This window comes from Onychomys torridus, chromosome 10 (genome assembly GCF_903995425.1).
Source record: "Onychomys torridus chromosome 10, mOncTor1.1, whole genome shotgun sequence".
Taxonomy (NCBI): domain Eukaryota; kingdom Metazoa; phylum Chordata; class Mammalia; order Rodentia; family Cricetidae; genus Onychomys; species Onychomys torridus.
In genome coordinates, this window is record NC_050452.1 from 79,777,426 (window position 1) to 79,803,121 (window position 25,696).

The following is a 25,696-nucleotide window of genomic DNA, read 5'->3' on the forward strand; positions in this document are numbered from 1 at the left end:
CTTTTTATTACCAATGAGAACAATACATATTTACGGTGTGCAAAGATTGTTCCACAGCATTCCTAGCCTCATTCTCCTGTTGAGGATGAAGTTGAACTCCAGTGACCTATGGGAACTAGAGAGAACTGTTTCTTCCCATGTTTTCTCAAGCTTGAATAGATGACTTCCCACTTTCATTTCTCTTTTTTGCTTTTCTGAACTCCTAGAGAACTGGGGTTCATACCTTCCTTGGAAATAAATGGACTGTGATTTAACTAACATATGCTTTGTTTTGACATTCTGAAGAGCTGTGCAATTTGTATGCCTGTCTTTGGGGATATATCAGAGATTGTTTATTGCTTTAGGCATGCTGGCTTATTGGACCTTCTAAAAAATTATACACAATGAAACCCCAAAGAGGTTTTGTATCAACCAAGTGTCAAAGCCAGTTTTAAGGGCAGTCTGCTTTTCGCTGTGTCATAGGTTTCTCACTTATGAGGCCCTTGGGGACAGACATACTTACTCTGTAAGGATTGACTGTTTTAAGATGGTGCTTGCTGATTAACTCTCATTTTATTACTTCTACAAAATATTTTAAAATATTTGTCTGTTATATAAACTGATTGTATAAGTTCTGACAGATTTATACTTAAAATTGTGATCAGTGAGTATTGAATATTTTTAAATTGTGAAGTAAACATACCTACTTAAAATATTAGTAAACATCTAAATAATCTGTCTGTGCCTTTCATAATTTTTATTATTTTTTATTAATTTTGCTCAAATATTTTAAGAAACTGCTATCTTTATGCAGCTTATAAATAGGCATATAAAAATTCTCACTAAACTTCGCACAGAAGTAAGTTACAGTGCCTGGAGAGTCATTGATGATTGACAGCAGGGGAGGGAAGCTGTGCATTCAGTTATAATGGAAACTCATAAACAGCTGCTGTTTTACTCCAAAAAGGCTGCAAAGAGAGTCACAACAGAGTGTCTCTCATGAGCAGGAGGAGCAGTAGCAGCTTTGTCGGATGCTGGTTTATTTGCTAAGCTGAGTTTCGGTGTAAATCCTCCAAATAAGACTGATGTATGTACCCTTTTACTTTGCAGAAACTGAGGCCTAGCAAGGTTTGGTTGCTCGCTCAGGATTGACTCACTAATACGTTGGAGTTGGAGTTTGTGACTCCATACTCATCACTTCCACTGTGGCACAAGCTAAGGAAACTACAGACTGGAGACCTAGTCGGCAGTTACTCATTAAAACCAGGGACATACTGGGTACAGCAAACCCTTGAAACCAACGAAGCCATAAAAAGGACATTGGTCATCTGACACTGAGTTACTTAACCTCTGTGGCCCTTAGTGTCCTCATCTGTAAACGTGAGGTTGATTATGGGATTTTGTGTGTGCGTGGGTTTTCTGTTTAAAAAAAAAATAATGAAAGAGGTGGTGTGTGTGTGTGTGTGTGTGTGTGTGTGTGTGTGTGTGTGTGTTGTAATAGATATACACACACACACCCATCATCTATACTATGCATTAGAGACAGCTCTATAAGTTAATCAAGCCCTTTTATAAAGTTGTAAACTAATAGCAAATAACAAGAGCTCTAAACATGTTTATGTCTTTGGCTCAGGAGTTCTGTTTTTGAAAATATAGCCTGAAGAAATGATTCAAAACATGAATAGAAGAGTAGTTTTAAGTACAGGGAGGAAATAGTAAAGATATACTTCAAGATATCAAAAGTATCACCGTTTGTATTATTGGTGGGGCATTGCTTTGCTACCACGCATTAACAATCCAGACTACATAAAAACACTGGAAATATGCAATGCAACATGGGAAGAGGGTACAAGGGTCTGCTGCAGTGCAGTGTGTTAGCTAAACACGCATGCAATGGGGACGAGACTGGCAGGATAATAACACACAGGAGGAAGTCCTATCAGGGAGGCCTTTTTCCTCCTTTAGTGTTCTAGGTGATGGTAGCTTTGGGGTAGGTGTTAGGATCCTGCTCTCACTCTTCAGGGTTTAACATCTTATGTCATCAGGGGATGTGGGCCATGTACCCGCATCATGGTCACATAGTCCCCACCTTAAAAAGCCAGACTCGGACACTCACCCCTCTCTTCCTGTGTTTCCTCTCTCTGTTCCTGCTCTGTTCCCTCCGCCAGGCCTGGCTCCCTTCCTAACCCTTACTTCTTTCTAAGGAAGCTCTTTCTAACTCTGGTAGTCTTGGCTATGGCCCATGACTTTTCTGCCGACCAACCAGTGCTGCCATTCATCCTATCAGTAGGTATGGACCTTAAGGAAATTCACAGAACATGGTGGGAGAATAAGGACATTTCAATAGTCAGTGTAAAACATCCAGGAAATGGAAATTAATATGCAAAAATATAGCTTTCCATTTCAGAGGGGTGGGGGACAAGGGCTGAGGGAGATACAGAAAAATGCCTAAGCAGGTCAGGTTTGACAGGATCCTGCCTGGGTAATCTAAAAGTTGGGATGCTCTCCACACTGACCCCTACCCTGTCTGCTCAGAAGCCTGTGATAATAATAACCAAAGAGGGAGGAGGCCAGTGTAGCAGCAAGCAGAGTTCACTCAAGTTCAGCCAGATTGTACTCATGTGGAGCAAAGGGGAGGAAGTCTAGTCAAGCCCTGGTGAGTCAACATGTCGCTTTTCTCCACCCTACCCTCCTCCTTTCCGAGGACACCTCACTCTGTGTCCGTGCACTTGACCCCACTGAGGAAGGGACTGTGGCTGGCATGGGTGGGGCAAGTCCTAAGTGACATTAACCCCTCAACAGCCAGGTTGGGGGAGAGGCAGATAGAGCAGGGGCCTGGGCAGCAGCAGCAGTTAGTTATCTATGTCACATCTAGAGTCAGGAGCTGTCTCCCTGCTCTTTTGTCCACAGGGTGTTTGAAATGTCCCAGCTTCCTCTTAGGATCCAGGAAGTGTATGTGGTTCTGGAGCAATGTGAAGAACATCTAGAGTGCTCTCTTAGCAGTTCCTTGGGAACACTGACCCTACCTACACAAGGATCCACTGTGCTTGCTCCTGTCTTAAAAAAGGAAAAAAAGAAGTGTCAGGGGAAGGTTAGATAGAGGAATGGCAATCCTTGATAGAATCTGCTTCCATGGCAAAATAAACTGTAATGCTCCAAGCTAGCCTGAAGGTGTGGAGAAGAGGATGGGAGAGCTGGTGGATTTTAATAGCCATGGCTTATACAGAGTGTACAAATAAGGCCCCAGAGGGAAGGTCTGTTTAGATTCTTTGGCTGCCCAGTGACAACCCTTAAGCAGATGTGTCCAGATCCCCCTGTTCAATAAGCTGGGAAGACCCAGATGATCCCCGTCCTCCTTGAAAACCCTGGTTACTGTTACTTCTGTCTTTTTGAACAAAGAGCCAGTCATATTTCAGGCCGCAGGACAAACACTAAAGATTGCAAAGAGCTGAAGCTCTTTGATGCCTTGCTCTCCTTGAGAAGTCCAGTCAGAAAGTTCCAGCAGGTAGATCCCCTCACACCCTTTGGGACCGCTGACTTTTACAGCCCCCCCCCCTCCACTGCTGATTTTTACAGCTCCTTGGGAATGCTCAGAATTTATCATCAGAAGATAAGAAGTAATAATTGCTCTCACTTTGCAGAGGTCTGGGAGGATGGTTAATTTGCCTGGGATTGGGGGAAGGGGCTCAGCATCTCTCTGTTCCTCTCTTTATTCCTCATCTATCCTAAGCACTCACATTCCCCATGTTCTGCAAGTTGGGAGTTGGAGGAAGCAACTGTTAACTCCAGCCAGCCATGTAAACACTTTGGCACTGAAAAGAGAACAAAATTGTGAGAAAAGCCTGAAATTGGAGCTGGGACCAAGGAACCAGAAGCCTTGTTATCATTACTGTGTGCCCCACAGAGTCTACATTTCCAACATGAACCCATATAGCCCAGAATCATATTATCTCACAAAACAAACAGTGTACAGGAAAGAAATCTGTGTTTTGCAGATGCTCTGTTGTCTTAGTTTAAAGTGTACCCAATACAAAGGTATCAAGAGAATGTTTGGCCTGCAGAAAACCAGGCTGCTCAAGCCCCTAAGAGAGCTGGTTCCATGTTGCTATAGCAACTGGACCAGCCACAGACTGAAGGGCAGAGTTCTCAAATTCATCTATACTGCTTCTAACAGATTGACTTCTTCCAAGCCAAGTCATGTTTCTCCATCATCAACACTGCAAGAGTTATTTTCATTTAAAAAAAAAAAAAAAAGGTTTCAGTGTCAAGTTAAGACATTTAGACCTTTTCCTTAGTGCTATTCAATGTCTTTTTATCTCTAGAAAACGGAAGTTGTAATGGAATCCTTAGGATCCTATAGAACTTTCATTCATGCATCCACCAATAATAGGGTTGGGACTTGCACCAGTGGGGTTTGCCGGTAATTACACTTTGATGGCTGGAACATGACCTGTGAAATGAGTTACTGGACTCTGTTTAACTCCTAATGGACAGCAAGCCACCTCCCTCAGATTCAGAGCATAGCCCATCCCTCCCCCTTTCCCGCCTCTGAAGTCAGAGTTTGGCATGATTTCTCTTGAGGGGAAATTGCAGGGCCTCCTTCCAAGCAATTATTCTTTGCCTTTCTGGGCCACGGGTATCTCTACAATTAGTCTCAAAATTCTCTGTGAGATGTGTGTAAATAACACAAACCATATTTATAGGCAGGGCCACCCGAGTGGAGAGCATGTTATCTGCCCTAGTGGGGTGAAGGAAAGGTAATTAGTAGCAGCAGGAAGAGAGATTCCAAACCACTGGAAAAAAAAATCTTCCTTTACCTCAAGAAACACAGCCAATTAAGGAACGGCAGGGGGTAGAGATGTGTCAATATTTGCTGATTTATTATTAAAGTTCATTTTTATTTTATGGGATGTGCTGATATGTTTAGTTCTTTTTTTTCATTAACAAGTCTCTTGCTGTTCTTTATCAAGACTAAGAGAGAGGGTAATAAATACATGTCATGAGAAACATGACAGGAGACAGTTAGCTCTGACAGCGTATTGTGGAAATTCGTAAAGACATGAAAAGTTTCAGTTGACTAAAGGGAAGTTTACCTAGGGGAGAGCCTACACCAGTGGTTCTCAAACTTCCTAATGCTGCGACCCTTTAATACCATTCCTCATGTTGTGGTGACCCCAACCATAAAATTATTTTCATTGCTATTTCATAACTATAATTTTGATATGAATTTTGTTACTTGCTATGAAATTTGTTATGAATTATAATGTAAATATCTGATATGCAGGGATATGTGATATTTGGCCACCAGGATGGGGCCCTTTGACCCCACAAAGGATTGTGACCCACAGGTTGAGAACCACTGACCTACACTGTGGAAGACCAGTGCTAGATGGTGATGCACGCAAGAAAACAACGCTTACATGCCATCCTCATTGGCCCACATTCCCAGTAGAATGCAGTAATGTGTTGTGTTCTCTAGCACTACGGTATAGTGGGATCTGCTGCAGGGAGAAATCTATTCTGCTCGACTGTGAAGAAGTCAAGTGTTTCTTCAGGAATCTGACCTGGGCTTTATTGAATGGGTGGGAATTCCCAGGCTGATATTGAAGAAAGGGTATTAAGAACCAGGAGTAACGCAAAGACATTGGTAACTTATGACAATCATATTGAACAGTGTGGCCTGAAATTTGGGATAATTGTTGGAGAAAGTTGGAGCAGAGGCTAAAGGAATCAGTGGAGTCTCTTCAGCGGGCTCTGAGTGGTGAGTCAAGGACTTTGGAAATTTTGCCACATCGGAATCAAAAACCAGAAACTTCAGCATGCTGTTTTCTAGGCAACGAGATTAGAGTCTTCTACTCTGACCTAAGTCCTAGAAAGATCCTTTTACAGATTACGCAGAAATATTCTGAATTTCTGTCAACATGCGTCTATGAATTCTTTGGACATGTGGGAAGTGGTGTTGAAATGTGTCCGTGTGCAAGGTTAAATGGGTTTGCACAGATTATGGCCTGAAGCGGCCCTGTGAAAACGCTGGCTCAGTTGTTTCAGTGACACCCATTACATCTAGTGCTGGAGGCACTTTTGGGGCAGGGAAAGGGCTCCTTACTGCAGGAAAACCTCCACAGCCTGAAATCTGTCTTCTGTCCCACAGGAGCAGCGATGGAAACCTGTGTCCTGCAGCCTCGCTGCCACGTGCCTCACGAGCCCTCTGATTGAGAAGCCAGGAGGGAAAGTAAGACTGTTTTCTTGTCTTGTTGAATGGTGCAACTCATACAAAATGGCCTTTATTTCTTTTGGTCTTGAGGTATTGGGGGAAATGTTCCAATCCATTTCATAAGAGTAGTTGTTAAAAAATCCTGAACTGGAACTCTTTGGTTGCTACTAGTGAGACTTGCCCTTGGCGGAATGTTGGGCCTGACAAACATTGCTGGGAGTGGCCCAGGCCTCAGCATCTGCCTCCCCCTCCATCCCAGTGAAGCCTCCTCACCTCTTTCAGTCTCCTGAGCTTCCCAGTCCATCAGGACGTCTTAGAAGGATGAGGATACATTTACAGACCTTGTGTTAAAATATGTGTCACTTAAGCTATTGTGTAGTATAAAGACATTGCCTCTAAAAGTTGTGTATGTCATAAGCTGTGGTTCTGGCCTTGCAATCAGACTCATCCAGGGGCAGGTACAATGGGAAGAATGGGGGCTTTCTGGAGTTGTACTGGTTGGGTTCAAATCCAAGCTCTGGCCTCTACTAGCTCTAGATTGTGAGCAAGTTCCTGTTAAAAGAGACATCAGATACCAGGCCTGCTTTGTGGAGCCATCACAAAGGTGAAATATTTTAATACAAATCCACAAAGCCAGGGTTTCTTGTCTTGTTTTCTTTCTATCCAAGTATGGGATGAGTTATGCCATGAAGTGACTGAACAAAATCAAAAGCTAAATAGTGAGTTTGGATGAACCACATCTCCAACTGGAGAAACTGGAAGACAGCAATACACTTTAGAAAGGTGAAGCTAGCCTGGCGGTGGTGGCACAGGTCTTTAATCACAGCATGAGGGAGGCAGAGGAAGGTGGATCTCAGTGAGTTTGAGGCCAGCCTGGTCTACAAACACAGAGGAACTTTGTCTGAAAAAAAATACACCCAAAAAAAGGAAGAAAGAGAGAAAGGTGGAGAGAGCTCTCCTGAGTCGCTCAGAGGCATTTTCCAGGAAAAATGTCACACAAGGGAGTGGTTCCCTGCTTCCCACAGCCTTGCTGTCTTTAGCTGTTGAGATGCATCACAATCCAAGGCCTAGAATAAATCATAGTCTCTGGAAAAGAAAAAAAAATACATAACAGTTCTTGAAATGGCATCTTTCATAGGTGCATATGGGCAGAACCAGTTCTTAAAAATTTTATACCAAAATAGGTCTCTATCCCTGCCGAGCTCCTGGTAACTCTGTCCAGCTGTGCATCTGACCCTGGAGTGGTCTACAGTGTGACATCCTGATGAGGAAGCCTGCCTCTGACTGTTTGGTCAGCAGTCTTGACATTGAGCAGACGTGGCAGGGGACAAGCCAAGCTTCCTGAGACTATGTTTGTTCAGTGTTCAGTGAGGTCTGAACTTCCCCCTCGGCTGACTTCAGTTCAGTGAAAGGAGTTCCGTTTGTCCCAAAGATGAAACCAGCCAACAAACAAAAACTGCTCCGATGTCATAAAATGTGTTGGCAACCATTTTGGCGGCCATTGTTTCACTCAGCTGCATTCCCCTCCAGTCCATAGACTCCTCATAAACTACCACTTTGCCTGAGGAATGGGAGCTCAGCGATCCACCAGAAGTTCATGTACCTCAAAGAGGTCTCTCTTGACCAACTGGAAGGGGCTCAAGCCCTGTCTGGGTTCAGTGACATGGTTTCTCTGTGTGAGCCTCGGGTTTTTCCTCACCTGCTATGCAGTTAGCAGGTAGATTTCTGTGTTTTCTCAAAACCATTGGGTTGAGATAGACCCTAAAGGACATATTTGTTTTCTCTTTTCTACTGGCCCTGGCTTCTGGGTTTGATATAGTTGGTGTAAACTACTCTAGTGAATTTGCTTCTCAATCACTTTGATATCCATGTACCTGGTAGGGGTGCAGGGGGAGATATAGGACCCTGAAAACATAAGCAGAGTTCAGACTTCAGGAGACAACCTGATAGCTAATCTGCTCAGAATCCAGCCTGCCTTCCTCACTACAGAAATCTTTCCTGTGGGTGGAAGACTGAAAAGTAGACCTCAAATGAAGTCCAACCACACAAACGATGCGGTCTCAACTGAATTCAGGACCCAGTGTTTCTTTGCTGGAGAGAAAGTAGGGTCTTACAAAGGTTCCAGCTACACAGAGAATTCCAGTATGAGTTCATAATAGAAAAAAAAAAAAAAAAAGAATATCTGGGAGCCAACTCTAACAGAACAGCTGAAGGAGAACTCCTTTCTTTAATGACTGTGGTTGGAGTGAAGCAAGGACACTTTCGGATCCTGGCTGGGAAAGAGAAGCCAGGAAAATCGTTGTAGGCAGCAGGCGAGTGAGCTAAGAGTATGGGAGTGTTGTGCAGATAAAGGGGAGTTGGGTGTTTTAATTTTCCATAATTCGAGTCCGTGCCTTTTGGGTGGAACATACAAAGTTATGGAAATGGGAATGTAAATGTTAAAGATATGCATCTTGGGGTCTCCTGGGAATAGCCTGGCAACCTTGTTTCCCTTCTCTCTGCAGCTGCTTGAGATCTGCTGTGAAAGCTGGGGCTGAACTCAGGGCAGCAGATCCCACAGAGTTACAACAGGGGTGGGGGGTTTCCCTGGGCAGCCTGTGGGAGATGCTCTCTCGGGGTGAATCAGGGCAGAGTACTTAAGACTAGTTGATGGTAAACATGCTATTCCTCAGAGGTTGTTCAGATTACAGCAAATGTGCACACACATGTACACACACACACACACACACACACACACACACACGATTTTTGGCCATAAATAAATTAATTAGAGATCGATAGCGGATTGTTCAAGAGGAATTAGAGAGTGATGGCAGAAATACAGGGACCCAGGGGTAGGTAGCATTAAAGGGTGGAGGCATGAAACTCCACTCCCCAGATCATTGAAAATTCCTGTTAGTGCTTCCAGAAGTCATTGTGCAAATGCCTTGGACCCCACAACCCTCACAGCCCTTGGGACATGGAAGCAGACAGAGCCACTTGGATTAAGGACTGCCCATGACCATGGCAAGGCCAACCTGCCTTTCTCAAAGGAGTTCAGATGGTAGGTAGACATGTCTTGGCTCCCTTGAAGACACGATTTGGATGAGGGAGAAGAAAAAAAGAGACAAAGCACTAAGGGAGAGTGATGTTATTAAATGGAAGGGCGGATAAGAAAGTAAACATGCTCCCTGGGCCTTTTGTACTTTGGGGTGAGTGGAAGGGAAACTGAAGGAGCCCGGTGGAAGTGACTGGGTAAACATCAGATAAAAAGAGAGGGACTGCAGAGCCAAGAGTGCTGCCTCATGTCAAAGCTTGGCGTCTGTGGGAAGAAAGAATAGGGGTGTCCTTCTTACAGTGGTTCTTACTAAAGGACAGCCTCGTAAATGAGCGGTGTGGCCTTCTATGACAAACCCTTTCCTAATTGTGATCTGTTGCCCATTCTTTCAGTGCTGCAGAACTTTAAACTTATTACTTAAGGTTTTCAATGACCCAAATAATTGGAGGTGCCAACCCCAAAACCGGTCTGCGCTCTACTACTGCTTAAACAAAAACTACCTGCAGGTGTGGTAGTTCTTGGGGAAGCCAGCCATTGGATAGCTGTTGTCGTAGAGGATCCTAACTTCTCTGTGTAAGAATGCCTGATTCAGTTGCATCTCTTTTCTATGCATCTGGCTTCTGGTCATTGAGGCGAAATGAATGAAGCCAAATATTTGTCTTCTGGAAGTTTCTGTGACAAGAAGGACATCTTCAAGTTACCAGGTCTGTTTTCTTCTGCCTCTAAAATAATGGAGGTTTTAGTTGGGCATATGTCCAAGATTCTTAGCAGCATTTAGACATGGCTGTGCCTAGATTATGACCAGTGGAAGTGAATAGAAACGAAGTTTGCAAGTCTTGTCCCTGTTGCTGGGTGCACCATATGGATGTGGCAGCCAAAGCTGGAATTGCTACATTGGACTGAGATAGGATGGTAGAGGAGCCACACGGAAGACCTAAGACCTCTGACTCCGTGGAGTCTGTGGCTGCTTATACCTGCTTAAAACAGATAGCCATCTTCTTGGCACCTCTGCTCATTGGGAGCTGGTATTGTTGCTGCTGTGGTGTGGCATCCACATCAGCAGTTACCCAGAGCAGGGGAGAAAGGAGCTGCCTGCACTAGGGAGGCATTCAGAGTCCAGTGTAGGTCAAGCAAGTACAATGCCTGAGAGGTAAAGAAATGAAAAAACTGAGTTGTGAGTATCCACCGCCTAAACCCAGCCTGGGTGAGGACAGAGAGGTAGAGAGGCTAACACTGACCTCGGAGAAAGGGCAACGTGTCTTTAAGCACTGAAGGGAATAAACCTGAGTATCTGGATTCAAAAACATTCCCAGAACTGAGGCCAGTAAAATTTATTGGAAAATATTCAGTAACTATAGTAGATAAATGGGCACAGGGTCCAACTGTGTTCTAAATACTTATATTTCAGGGCTAATGAGATGACCCAATGGATAAAAGCATGTGTCACCACACCTGAGGACCTGGGTTTGATCCCCAGGATCTACATGGTGGAATGACAGAGAGGACTGACTTTTGCAAGTTGTCCTGTGACCTTCACGTGTGCACTGCATGTGTGTGCACATGTGTACATATGCACAGAAGGAAGAAGCAGGTGTAGTTCATGTTTTGAGTGCTTATGTTTACACACATAGATTACTGCTGACTTTAGTCTCTAGCAGAGACACTGCTCCTTTTCTGCTGTGGTTAACGTGCAGACTCACAAGGCGAGGAGAATGAGTGGCAGGAATGCCTGATCCTAAATGGGACATCACCCCTCCAAGTTCAGGAATCATCCAGAAGAGGAGACATGGAAAAACAGCAAGCAAACAAACAAACAAATGTAAGCGCCAGAGGTCAGCGAGAGTGCTGAGAAGCAGTGTCCTGCATACGATGATGTCATTGCACTCATGGACTCATGCCTCTGTGCTTACGTGTACAAGATGGGCCCATCACCATTTTCTTATGCGTGGGGGTGGGGTGACACAGGACTCAGGAGGCTCCTGCAGAGCTACCATTCACTGGGGTAGTTAATGGGTGCTGATGAAAGGGTGCCACTATTTTTTCAGTAGTGTATCCACCGAGGAGTTGCCCATGTTTCAGTAAGTAACCCCTGACTCACGTTCCTGCAAGTAGCTCTAATGAAGCTCAGTGGGTCCCTCCCCCTCCCCCCAAAAAAATATAGTACAAGAGGGTTTGTTTGAGAGAGAGAATTTCAGAGAGAGAGGGCCAGTGAGAAAGGATCACGGGAGGGGATGAAAATGACTGGAAGCTTGGTATACACATGTGTGAAATTTTCAGAGAATTAAAAAGGAATAATAAATGTTTTAGGCAAAAGCAAAAAGTAAAATAAAGACTATACCCAGGGCAGAGCCACTGTCTGCTACATGGTCTTTCTGTTGACTGCTGCCATCTGTAAGTGGCTGTCAGGACTTTGGGGATGTGCTGTGGTCTTCAGCTCTCTGTCTGCTAGGACAGGCTGGACTCTGTGGAGCACACACCCCGCACCCCAGCATTTGTTTCCACTCCATCCATCAGGGTTTTCTGGGAGGATGAACTGTTCCCTCATAGTCTGGAACTATGTTCCTTTAACATTAAGGAACACTTTTCATTTGACTTTCATAATTTAACTCTCCAAAGTGTTGACTGCTACCACTACCATACAGTGGAGGCCAGGTCAGTGGTTTTTTATCCATTGGCCCTGTGCTCAGAGCCCTTGGCATTATAATGTGGCCAGTGGTGGTGCCTGTCTGCTGTGGTTCAATGAAGGAAGCTGTGTGCTGTTCAGCTGGCTACCTCGATGTCACCCTTGTTTATAATGATGTTTTTAAAGTTTTATTTTCTATGTTGTAGGCCTACTGAAGACAGGGTATTTTTTAAAACAAATGCAATTAGCACTTTCCTGTAAATAATAAATAATTAAGAATGGGGATATATAATCCTGAAATTTATATACCCAGAATCTTACCAACACCTAACAGACAGCTGGGGCCACCGCTCATAACATTAGCTCGACCCTCTGGAGGTCATCTGGGTGGAAAAGCATAGTCTAAGAGAGGAGGGCAAGGAGTCTAACCTCCTGTCATTCCTCACAGACAAGACAGTTCTGACAACAGCCTCGGGAAGAATTCAGAAGGGTTTTTTAAAAATTTAACAAGAATGCATAAATCAATGACAGTACAATTTACATCTTCCTTTAAGCCTAAAAGTACCCTGTACTAACTCTAAGAAGTCACAGAAAATGAGAGAAATATGAACAGTTGATACCTATAGATTATTAAAACTATTAGGTTATTAATAAAATTCCTTACTTCCACGGTATGCTGATGTCTACACACAGTAAAATTGAGAAATGATAAATATGAGAAAGATAAATATGTCTCTTCTGCTTTTGTGTTACTCCTGTTTATAAAGGTTAAACTATGTAACACAACATACATGGGCTAAGTGTGGGCGCGTGTATGTGCACATACACACACACACACACACACACACACACACACACACACACACTCAATCCCTACATCCTTGCCGTGTGGAATGCTCCATTATCACAGGGCACAGCGTCATATTTGTACTGTACAGATGTTGTTTACTCTCCTTATCTCCATGCACCAGTACTTTCCATTAGCAGTGCCCAGCTTGTCTCTCAGAAGCCAGCTGAACAAAATCAAGTGCAGCTTTTGTTCAGTAGACTGGCTCACATGTTACCGAGAGCAGAGGAAACTTAGGTTTATGCTACCCACCCTGTGTGATGCAGCGTGCTTCAAACAGGATTGCTGAGCAATTTGGTCCCCGATGATAACAGCAATAATAATTGTTCTAATGGCGGCCACTGTTTGAGGACTCTGTGCCATACACTAATGTAAGTTTTTATAGGCAGTGTGTCACTTAATTATTTTACAGATGAAGCCTAGAGGATAAACCACTACTTCAAGGGCACAAAACTAATAAATGGTAGTAGAGATGACATCCAGATCCAAGCATGCTGACTTCAGAACCTGTGCCTGACCCACCTGCTGGGGATGCTGCTCTAACATTTAGACAACCTCTTTCCTGTTGAAATAAAACCAAAGTTTCCTAAGAGGATACAAGAAAGATGAAAGAAAGGGAGGGGGAAAAAAGAGTGTGACCTGTCTGATATTGTAGGTCATTCTGGTTGCCGTTAACCTACCTTAGATTTTCTTTTACCAAATGGCCCTGGTTATAAATAGCAATGCTGCACGGATAGGAAAGCTCTGTGAGCACACAGTGTTAGTCAGAGCCTCTAAAGGCAGCTGCTTTGCAAAGAATTTTAAAGGGAGTTTGAACAGCAGTAATGTCACCATGAGGTTACTAAGATCAAAATATTCAGAAGTATTCCTCAGAAGCTATTCCATATATTTAGATGTCCCAGTTTATCTGCTGTGGGAGAAGGAGGCTTGGTGCTCACATAACCCAAGAGGCTATGCATTTGATGTTAAGAATATTGACATTCCCAAGGAAAAGAGTCAAAGTGGTATTATTAAAGATCATTAAGGTTCAGTCTAATGAAGGACTCAAAACAAAGCCAAGGGTGGAGCTGAGATCTCCACTCACCACTAACGCTTGTTAAGTTTTGCATATAGGTCATTTGGATGCCTGTTAAAATAAATGAGTATGGATGAAGTGAACAGAGAACAGATCTCGCATAAAAGTTTATGGTCTGGAGAGCAGGCAGGTAATTAGGGTGCAATGAACTCCCCAATTGTGTCTGTTTTTAAAGGTCATTTCCTGCATTTCATGAGAGATGGAGAATTGCTTTTGGTCCCCATAAAACATGGCTTGTGCCATTATGAACATTTCTTTCAGCCCACCTTATTTTAAGGTTGGTTGATTGCATGTCTGTCTCTTTTGCTGGCTTGTAATATCCTTTACTACTGGCTGGGATGGGGCAGAATTGTACTTTATTTCTTATTTATGCTTCCAAAGCACCAAAGGCAGTACTATCTGGATAGTAGCTGCTTGTTAAGAAGAGGGGGTGACAGAAGAAGGATTCTCACGTTACTGAATCTGTGCTCTGTGTTTCTGACTCCTTAGGCTAAGGATGAGTTTCATTCAATGCCTTCCACATGCCTGTAAGGAACTCCTTACTGAAAAAGCCAACTCTACTTAATAGACAGCTGCTTACTGAATGATAGCTCACTGGCAAAAGTCAGAAACCTCCATTTCTCCACTAAGGACTTTTTAAGAAGGCAATTGGGAGTAAGAGCTATTATGTTGAGATTAAAACAGGGGAGAGAAAGAAAAAAGAGAAAAGGGGATTGTTCTTATTAACATAAATGTTTTCTTTGCTGCACGAGAGGATCTTGGCAGAATCATAAGAAAACCCTAACCACCAGAGACAAAGATCACACAGTCCGGTTCCTCACTTCCTAGTCTTCCATAGGACCTGACTCAGTTGGCCTCTATGCCAAGGCTCCTCCTTCCTTGGCTTTCATGAGCTCAGAGCCCTCCACTTCTCATCCAGCTGTCTCAGTCTGTCTTGAACCTCCACAGCATGTCTGATTTGGGGTCTCCCACTGTGCCATCTTGGCACTCCATTTGAAGACAGTCCACTTTGCTTCTTTGAGCAGATTTCTTTACTCTACTGACTCATTTAGTCAACACATCCAAACAAATCTGGTCAGTTCTCTTCTCTTTCACCCTCCCTATGGTTAAAGTTCCTCCCTGTACCCAAGAATTCAAGCTGGGCTCTTGGCCATCATCCATCATTCCTTCCTCCTGGACATCTACTCTGCTAGCCACAACAGTCAGATGATTCTATATCCTTAGCATCTCATCTTCTCCTCCTGCTTTGTTGGACTCTAACTGGGGCCTGGACCATATCTCATTGCATGCTGGATGCAAAGTATAAACGTTATCAGTTTACTTGACTCAGAAGTGGAGCAGCTTCCCACTGGTACTCCTGCTCTTGTATGGATGTGCTCCCACCCACACAGTGTGCCGCCTTGTGCTGATCCTTTCACTTACTCTGGCTTGGTTCTCTGTTCTTCTCAAAGTTCTACTTCTGGTCCACCTCTGTCTCTTTTTCCTTCTCTCCTGCAGCCGCTCCTCGCAGTGAATCTGTACTCTGCAGTTCCATGGTTGCGTTGCTCTCACTTGTTGCAGACTCTGGGCACTGGAGAATCTTCTGTGTGTGGTGCATCCTAGGCACCACATGACCCAGGACCCCTCATGTGCCTGTGAGTTGTATCCGTCCGTTCATATCACTACAGGCCCAGAACCCAGAGCTCATTCACACTTAAAATTCACATCTCCTCCTGTCTCTGGTACATTTTGGGATTCTGTCCACTACAGTACCAGTCCCAGACCCTCAACCTTAATTAAAATACTTCTTTTCTATGTAGATGATTAATGCCTATTAATGCCTATTATTATGCTGGAACTCATTGTACAAAAAAAAAAGAAAGAAAAGAAAAGAAAAGAAAAAGGCAAGATGATTATCAGTTACAGGCCATAAAGACAGATGCCTTGACCAATGTGAATTCCTCTCTATTACCTCATAACAATGAGATAATTGAGGAAGATAGGCATATTATCCAGTTGAGGTGATTATACCAGGTCTGTTTTATTAAATAGAATTGCAGTGGGAGTTCCAGCTACCTGCTGTGCCATTAGCAGGAGAGTGTAGTCGTGGAGAGCCCTGGCAGGTGTAGGATGTGTAAAGAGATGGAAAATGGTGAGTGACTGGAAGCCAAGACTGTGAATCTGAGATCAACCACAAAAGAAAGTTCGGCTTCTTGTACCTAAGAAATTCAGGCGTTCTGCTCAGCAAGAAGTGCGAAGAGAAAAGAACTTCTCACATAACAGTTTAAACATGGCATAGAGAAGAATTGAAGGTATGAAAATCTACACTCTTCAGTTTTAGTTAGCACCTATATTATAAAGGCAAGCTTTAATTTCATCATATTAAAAAAAAATCTCTGAAAGGACTGGAGAGATGGCTCAGCAGTTGAGAGAGTGTACTGCTCTTGCTGAGGACCTGAGTTCAGTTCCTAGCTTGTATGTCTGGCAGTTCACAGTTGTCTGTGACTCCAGTTCCAGGAGCGCAACATTTCTGGTCTCCACAGGCACGTATACTCACGTGAACATACCCACACACAGACGTACATATAATTGAAACTAATAAAAATCTTTAAAATTTTTCACATATCTTAATTTATCTCACAGTGAAATAATACTTAAAGCAGAGAAAATATAAACCTCAGTTATAAAGTGAAGTTTTATCAAGTGAAATAGGTTAACATTACTTGGTTGATAGCTCTGGGCATTTTGAAAAATGCAAAGTTATTCAAGTCTTAAAGGATATAGAAGAATTGTCTGTGTTCGTAGGTAATTGAAATGCCACTTCCCATCTGATGTTCAGTTACATGCTACAAATATCTGCCACACTTCCGGTGACTATATCCAGAGAGTGAGCTTTCTGCCTCTTAGGTAACTCATTCTATAATACCAAAGCTCTCGATATTGATAGTAAGTAAACTTCATGGAATGCTCGCTGTGTATGTGCTACACCTGGACTTCTTAATCTTGAAAAGTCCTAGTTAATACTAACTAGGTTTTCAAGAGGTCCTGTTGTCATTGCATTCTACAGATGAGAAAACTGAGACGTAGCCATGTTAGGCAACTGGCTCCATGTCACATGCTTGTGTGACAAATGTATCATACAGAGCAGAGGAGCTGACTTTAACTCTATGGTCTTAATCTTAAGCAGCACAGAAAATGTGTCCTCTCTAAATCAACGTCTTCCCAGCGCTGACCTGAAGTCACGGGTCCTTGTCCTCAGTGAGAGGACGTGCAACATGTCTATTCCTTTTTCACAACACGGAGCACAGTCCTGTAGCCCTCCCTCCGCCCCCACAGGGCTTCTATGGAATGTACGCTTGCGTCACTTGCTGTCCTCCCACGTGATGTTCGGCGTCCAACTCTGTTCTCTGACAAATTCTATTTTCGGCTCTTATATGATCAGCACATGATAAAGTTACATTTTATGTAAAATTAGCTTTGATGGAAGTGTGGAAACATAAAGTTTAGTCATACCCTTGTGGTCAAACCACAGCCACTCTGTGTTGTTAATGAGTTGTAGCTCTGCTGGCCTATATTCACACAACTGTTTTTCTTTCGCTTGAATTTAGAATTTTTCATGTAACAATACAGTTATGGTTTATCATAGCATGGTTTGTTTCTCTAGGATGCTGAATTCTCTTGTAATCACAATTCATTGTTGAAATTCGTCAGATTTCTGTATCCAGTCATGTTCACCCTCCATTAATCCACTGCAAATTTAGTTGATTGAATAACATTTTTGCTTATAGTTCTGTGTTATATCCACTAGGTTGGGTCATCTCAGAGTGGTTCTTGTGAACCTGTGTGGATCAGCTTCCAGGTCAGAAGAATCTCAGTGGAGATGGCTGGTCTTTCATTCTTCCAGGAGCTAGTGTGGACTTAAGCACATGGGTCTTATGCAGATGGAGTCAAGAAAAACCCATGAGTCCTAAGCTTAGAGCAGGTACATCAGCCTATGCTCCGTGTTTTGTTAAGCAAAGTTGGCAAATGTGAAAGCTGGAAGCAGACTCATCTGATGAGATTTTAAAGTCTTTTTAAATGCTCTATGTATTAGAAGACATGAAAAGTCAACTACATTTGCAAGGTCACATCATTTGTCATGCCATTGAAATTAGGCCTTAAATACATCATAGGAATTTCAACTGAGAAAGCTCTAAAAATACAAACCCAGGTAGTCCTCCAGGTTTGTGCCTGTGGTTCAGTAAGACAAGCCAAAACAGATCCAGTGTAAGAAATAAAAAAAAAAAAAACCTAGATGCCAAGTTATGACATTCTTTTTAGATTAAAGAGCAGAAAGGTTTGTGGGGATCACAAGCCCAAAGCTGCTTACAGAAGAATTATATTTGGGCTTGGCAGGAAAACAAAGCAAAACAAAAACCCAGAAAGCTAGACTAGCCATTGGGAGAAAAGAGAAAGGAACAGAGATGAGTGTGGATCAAAACAGGCAGGTGACAAAATACAAAATATATTAATGCTGATAAAGTTGTGAAAGAAAGAGAGGTGTATGGGGATATAGATGTAGAATTTGAACTAGGTGTGGTGGTGCATATCTGTAACCCCAGTACTTGGGATGCTGAGGCAGGAGGAATAGGAGTTTTAGGCAAGCCCAGGATGCAGAGAGTCTATCTCAAATCAGGAAGGAATGGGGAGGAGGAGAAGGAGGAGGAGGAGGAGGAGGAGAGGAGGAGGAGGAGGAAGAGGAGGAGGAAGAGGAGGAGGAGGAGGAGAAACATGAAGAAGAAGAGGGGAACAGGTCAAATTTGGACTTGAGATTTTAGGCAGTAAGGAACTGTAGATGTTTCTTGAGTGTTGTTTGTATGTTGGTTTTTTTGTTTTAAATGATTAAAATTGCTGCAAGGCTAGCCTCACATTAACCTGAAGGGGGCATTTTTGGAGTTGGAAAAGCCATTCACAACAAAGCCATCCCGTCTACTTTTCTTAATCAAACCAAATGTCTGATGACCTAAATAATTGCCCAGCCAGAAAGTTTCGTTTCCACTACTGTGAGGAACACAGATGCCGGCATTTAGAAAGAGGTGGACATGTTTTTCTCAAAGAGAAACAGGAAATGTAAAGACTTCTGCTTAAAACTGAGTCATTATATCATGTGTGCAGACTTTTCAAAGTTATTCCCCTCAATGGCAAAATGGTTTGCAGAAATAAAAAGCTGGCATCTTCATGATTTTTAAAATGGACCAATTTATCTAAATCCAAAGTCATCACAAAAGTAAGTCAGTGTGGATGTGCAAGTTGTTACAGGGATATAGAAGCTCCCATATCACCCTTCACTCTGAGCCTTGTGTGCTTTCTGCAGAATGCCAAGAATGGCTGGGAGATGGCCAGATGTGTTAGGAAGCCATTATACTAACGGATGTAGCCAATGATTATCAATAACTGTTACAACTATTGGATCAGAGTGGGTGGTAAAACTAGAAAACTTGGCTGAAATATACAAAGCTCTGGGCTCCTCCAGCCCCACAAAAAATAAAGTTGAAAAACATTGAAGTAGATATTTTATCCTATGTTTGCAGGGTGTGTGTTTGTGTGTGTGTGTGTGTGTGTGTGTGTGTGTGTGTGTGTGTGTGTGTGTATACAGACAGAGTAAGAAGAGAGTCCAAGCTGGGGAGTTTGAGAATTTGGTAAAGGCTAGATGTAATTGGAAATATCTGACACCATCAGCCAAATCCAGGAAGTGGGATATTCTTAAGAGCAAAAACCTAATTTCTTCAAACAACAACAACAACAACAACAACCAAATGGCCTGGGATGGAATAGAGTGAAGGAATGAAAAGGGTCTTTCAGTTAAACTCTGAATGTCTGAATGTTGACACCACTTAAATCTGTTTGGGGAAACTCACTTCTGAAATGTCACTAAAAACACACAAAGAAAAACAGGCCCCCAAGATAACTTAGTGGTTAAAGCAGTTGCTGTGGAGGCCTGATGACCTGAGTCTGGTCCCTGGAACTCACAGAAAGAGGCAGTGAGAGAACTGAGTGCCCCTCACACATGGGGCTCATATGCACTCACACATATATCACACACACAACAAAACAACTAGCTGAGTGGTGGAGGCAGCACTCAGGAGGCAGAGGCAGGTGGATCTCTGTGAGTTTGAGGCCAGCATGTCTACAAAGAGAGGTCCAGGAAAGCCAGAGCTACATTGAGAAACCCTGTCTTTAAAAACCAAAAACCAAAACCAAATCAAACCAACAAACCAAAAAAACCAAGTGAACTGAACACTGAGCATGAATAGATTTTTCTCTGGAAGAATTATTGCTAATGTGGTAGATGTGTTGATTACTATTTTAAAAGCTCTTGTCAGCTAGTGATGCATTATGAAGGATTTATTTGCGGCATGATATTTTGTTCGAGATTAACTTTAAAATGCTTCAGCAAAAGAACAACAGGAAAAGGAGAGAGAATCAGCTAGCAAGAATTGCAGAATGGGGTGGAATGTGGTTCAGTGGGGGAGCATTTTCTTAGTATGTGAAACCCTAGACTAGATTCCAGGAACTGCAAAATAAAAAATTAAAGAATTGTAGAATGTTGATAATTATACTAGGTGAGAATGTCTGAGTTCATTGTGATAGTCTTGCTATTTTGTGTACACTGTGTGTTTACACACTGTGTATTTTTTATACACATGGAAATATCCGTTTAAATTATTTGAAGGTCATTGAAAACAAATACCACGAAGTAAAAAGTCAATAGATTCTATTTTACTAAGAACTTCCAAGTCTTCTTTAAAACTTGAGTCCTTCCACAATTCTATAGGGAGGGGATGCTCTCAGAAGGAGAAACTTGGGACCCTGACATAACTGCACAAGCCTGCAATCACAGCCCCTGGGAGGCCGAAAAAGGATGGGGCGTTAGAGGGCAGCCTGGGCAACGTAATTAGTTCCTGTTGCAAATAAACAAACAGATATTGCTAATAAAAATACTTTCAAGCGCCCCCTTTAAAAAATTGATTGGGCGAGATATTGGTTCTAAATACGTATGTTTATAAAGAATTAGGATCCAATTTTATATGCATGCTCATTCAAGTTGATAGGAAGAAATACTTAAAACAACAGCTAAAAGACACAAATATATAATTCAAAAGGGCAAATGTAAAAACACGATATTCTTTCAGAAATAATTGGAAAAAGCAAAGTGAATTATTTGAATCTCCAAACTTGAACTGCCCTCTAGATTGTACACACCTTTTTTTTTTTTTGCTCTAGAAAATAGTTATTTTCTGTGATCAGTAGAAAAGTCTTTTTAAATAGTAGCAGCCTTTGAATTAAACACCAGCAAAGTGCCATGTGGTATACAGTAAGGATTATTTTTGGAAAAAAATTCTAACACTTCTCCAGGCTGATAACATCCTGGCTAAGACTCTCTGCCGAGGCTGAAGGAGTGTGTCAATTGAACTCTGGAGTGTGGGTGTTTCCAGCGTGTTGACAGTGTTCTTAATCTGGTTGATAGCCATATGGTTGTTCCTTTATAGCCACTTCTTAGGGCTTATAAATTTTATTCCCTTTTTGGTACATATATTTTATGTGGAGAGGAAAATGTTGGTTTAAAAGAAAAAGAAAAACCTCCAACTGTGGTCACCTGTCTGTCTTGAGTGGCTTTGTGGTGGGTGATCCCCAGGCTCCAGAGCAATTAATTAGAGATGACATCGTGACTTACCATGGAGTGTACTGACCCTCGTGGGCAGTACCTAGAGAAACAGATTAAAAACTTTTCTGAAACACAGCTCGGCTGCATATGTTTAAAAACTTTAAGTTCCTAACTTTTGCCATCTATTTCTAGGAATAAGAAAGTCATGACTGAAACACAGTTGTCCTGTATATAAATGTTTCAATATTTACTTCAGTGTTATTTATAATGACGGGGATTAGAAATGATGAAAAACTGTCCAGAATTGGCTATTGTGAAAATAACTCGAGCCAGGAGGAGGTTGGGGTATGTGTGTTTGTGTGGGGGGGTGGAGTGGGGTAGAGTGGGTGGGGGAATTGATAGAAAAGCTTTCCAAGTGAAGACCTCAAATCATGTCTGCTGTTGGGGTTCCCCATCGGCGACATTGGCTGTTGGGGAAGTGCTCTACTGTAAAATAGTCCAAAGAGTGGAATATCCAAGGGAAATCCAGGACTCCCCAGAAGGTTCTTTTTTGCTTTCTGAAGTCCCATCCACACGGGATATTTTTAATGGCCAGAAAAACCCTGCAAAGACAACACATGAAAATACTTCTGACCAGAGTCCCTAAGACAAGGCTGGCTCCCAGATGCCCTTTTAAGAGTGAAAAGATTTATTCTTAACTATTCCTGACTTCCTAGCTTGTGAGGATGGAGCCGGGAATAGAGGAATTAATGGTTTGCTTACCCCTGTCTTAAGAACTCATCCAAACTTGTGCTCCACTGCTAACTACTTGTGGTCCTGCTGAGGTTTGTAGCTGATGTGTCCAGAAAGTTTACACAACCACAGTGCTCCAGATAAGTCCCATTATTAGTACCAACTGCATCATCCTGTTAAGTAAATGTAAACAATTACAGAGAAAAGCCTCAAATGTCAAAGTAAGATGTGATATAATGAATTGTCTCCCTTTCTTTTTTCTTTTCTTTCTTTTTTTTTAATACAGATCTTACTATATAGACTTATTTTGCCTAAAACTCACTACCCAGTCCAAGCTGGTGTCAAACTCAGAGATCCACCTGTCTCTGTCTCCCAAGTGCTGGGAATAAGGGCAAGAGGAATGACACCCAGTTCTACTCATTACCATTTATAGCAAATACCTTCCCTGAACCCACACAACCTGCCTCAAATTCTGTAGTTCCTTTCCCCACTTTTCCTAATCTCTGACTTTGTTAAACCACTTGGAACTAGAGTACTATATTTTCTTTATTGTTGTTTGGGTTTTTGTTTTGTTTTGAGACAGAGTATCTCTACATCATCTTGGCTACCTGGGAACGCAACATGTAGACCAGGCTGGCTTTGGATTCCTAGAGCTCCACCTGCCTCTGCCTCCCCAGTGCTGGCATTAAAGGTGTGCGCCACTATGCCTGGCCAGGGGCATTATATTTTCAAGAAAAATCTCTTTGTCTCTTTTAAGAATACAAGATTTAGTATTTTTTAGGTTTTATCTGTGAGCTTCGGATACTGACTATTGACAATCAGAAGTAACACGTGGTTATCTGCAATCAAATTTGGAATTTTTTTTTACTTACACAAGAACCAGTCTTTGTTTGATTGTGAAAGTAATCGTCCCATTCTTCCTCCTTGTGATAACTTGAAAATCTTAGGGACACTCAAGGAGGAAACAAAATTTCCACAAAAATGACCACAGTGACTGTTTTGACATATTTCTTTCCACTTATGTATACATTTGTGTTACACAACTCAGTTTTCAACATGGGCAGTTTCCTTCCTAGTGTGTGTCCCTCTGCATTACAGCGTGACTTATAAAATGTCACTGAATAAATTTCAAAATAATGTTTTAATCACTAGTGTATGAAAATGTTACTACAGCTTAGTTATTTTTATTAATAACTGATTCTGAACTTTTCTCGATTTCTACTTTCATCATTACAGATAGGGCTAAAAATAAACCATGAAACGCTTTTATCTAGAGCTGTGTGTTTGTGTGATCACCCCTGAGAGTAAATGGTGTAGATGAGAATCAGCATTTCATACAGAGCCTAAATTATATTTCAGAAATATATAAACTATATATTTCTTCTGTCTGTATGTTTACTAGCATCTTGTAAGGGTGCCAACCTGGAGGAATTGCTATCAGCATCAGTATTTTAATGTTGTCTCAGTGTTTTTATTTGTATTATGTGTTTACTAGTGTTACTGGTTTTTTGCTCGTTAATTGTAGGGTTTTTTTGGTTTGTTTGTTTGGGTTTTTTTTGGGGGTTTTTTTTTGTTTGTTTGTTTGTTTTTTTTTTTTTTTTTGTATTTCTGCTTCTGTTGAGTATATGTTTATATCCTTGGTCCATTTTCCTCTTTGAATCTCAACAACTCTGTTAAAGGTTTTCTTAGAAATGTGACAATGAGGCAGGAGAAATATAAAGTTTATATTTAACTGTTGGGTTGTATAATGCCTTCCCATCCCCCCTTTCTTTACTTTTCCTTTTTGTTCTCCCCCCTCCCTCCCTCCCCACCCTCGTGTGTGTGTGTGTGTGTGTGTGTGTGTGTGTGTGTGTGTGTGTGTATTGTTTGGCCATGTCTATGTCACACTGTACATGTGGAGGGTAGAGTTGACTGTATAGCATCATGTTTACTGTCCATGTGGAGGATACAGATGACTGTATAGTATAATGTTTATATGTGGAGGGTAGAGATGGCTGTATAGCATCATGTTTACATGTGGAGGGTACAGATGACTTTATAGTATCATGTTTACATGTGGAGGGTAGAGATGACTGTATAGCATCATGTTTACATGTGGAGGGTAGAGTTGACTATATAGTATCATGTTTACTGTCCATGTGAAGGGTATAGATGACTGTATAGTATAATGTTTATATGTGGAGGGTAGAGATGACTGTATAGCATCATGTTTACATGTGGAGAGTAGAGATGACTATATAGCATCATGTTTACATGTGGAGGGTAGAGTTGACTATATAGCATCATGTTTACTGTCCATGTGGAGGGTACAGATGACTGTATAGTATAATGTTTATATGTGGAGGGTAGAGACGACTGTATAGCATCATGTTTACATGTGGAGGGTAGAGATGACTGTATAGCATCATGTTTACATGTGGAGGGTATAGATGGCTGTAGCATCATGTTTACATGTGGAGGGCAAAGATGATTGTATAGCATCATGTTTACTGTACATGTGGAGGTAGTGATGACTGTAGAGCACTGGGTTTTTTTTTTTTAATCCCACCACGTGGGTCTGGGGTAGAACTTTGGGGCTGAGGCTTAGTGACAAAAGCCTTTACTCACCAAGCCATCTCCTCAGTCTGCTTTCTCTCTCCATGAGGAGAGAGGTTGGGCCTGTAGGTATGGACTGAGGGCTGGTTGGGAGAATACAAGTTACTTGATTGACATGTGTAAGAAAATGGACGGAAATGCATTTTTTATAAAGATGTGGACATGTAGACACCTGTTTGAGGGAGAAAGTTAAAGAAAGAGCAGTAACTTAGATAGTCAGGAGGAAGGAGAAGAACAAAAGCTTTGCTGGGCTATAGTTTGGGGACACATGAGAAGGAAAGAAAGAGCCACCATGACCCCTGGGGCTTTGCTAAGGACAGGTGAGGGTGGTTTTTACTCTTTGCTCCGCTGGGCAGCATCTCCTGCTTGCTGGGTGATGTATGTATGGATCATCCCTGAAATATCAGCAATAGACTTCATGGTCTGTAGCTGGAGTTGCATTGTGCTTGGATCTGCAATTGCACAAAGAGGGACTTTAAATGAGGGATTAAAAAAACAGCTTAGGTTTATTATTCAGCTTAAATTCATATAATGAAAACAATACTGTCACATTTTTTTCTATTGGCCATTTAATGTTTTAAGGCACTCACATAAAGTTCTGTGAATATACAGCACTTTGTACACAGAGGGAGGAAAGTCAGAGGGTCAAGGGCATCCTGCATGTACAGTAACTTCTAGGCCAGCCTGGGTTATATAATGAAACTCTCAGGAAGGAAGGAAAGGAGTAGGAAGGAAAAAATCAAATAAATGTTTCTAAGCTGGCATAAAAGATTAACTGGTTGAGATTTTTAAAAGAGATTTTCACCAGGCTGTGGTGGCACATGCCTTTAATCCCAGCAGTTGGGAGGCAGAGCCAGGCAGATCTCTGTGAGTTCGAGGCCAGCCTGGGCTACCAAGTGAGTTCCAGGAAAGGCACAAAGCTACACAGAGAAACCCTGTCTCGAAAAACAAAAACAACAAACAAAAACAA

General features: G+C 42.1%; 1 protein-coding gene across 1 annotated transcript in view; it reads left to right on the forward strand.

Moving 5' to 3' along the window:
* LOC118591921 overlaps window positions 1-25,696 on the forward strand; it is a 395,598-nt gene that overhangs the window by 352,185 nt on the left and 17,717 nt on the right. Inside the window, exon 5 of the mRNA XM_036200357.1 lies at window positions 6,131-6,211. Within this exon, the coding sequence (XP_036056250.1) occupies window positions 6,131-6,211 (81 nt within the window). The remainder of the gene's footprint in view (window positions 1-6,130; window positions 6,212-25,696) is intronic.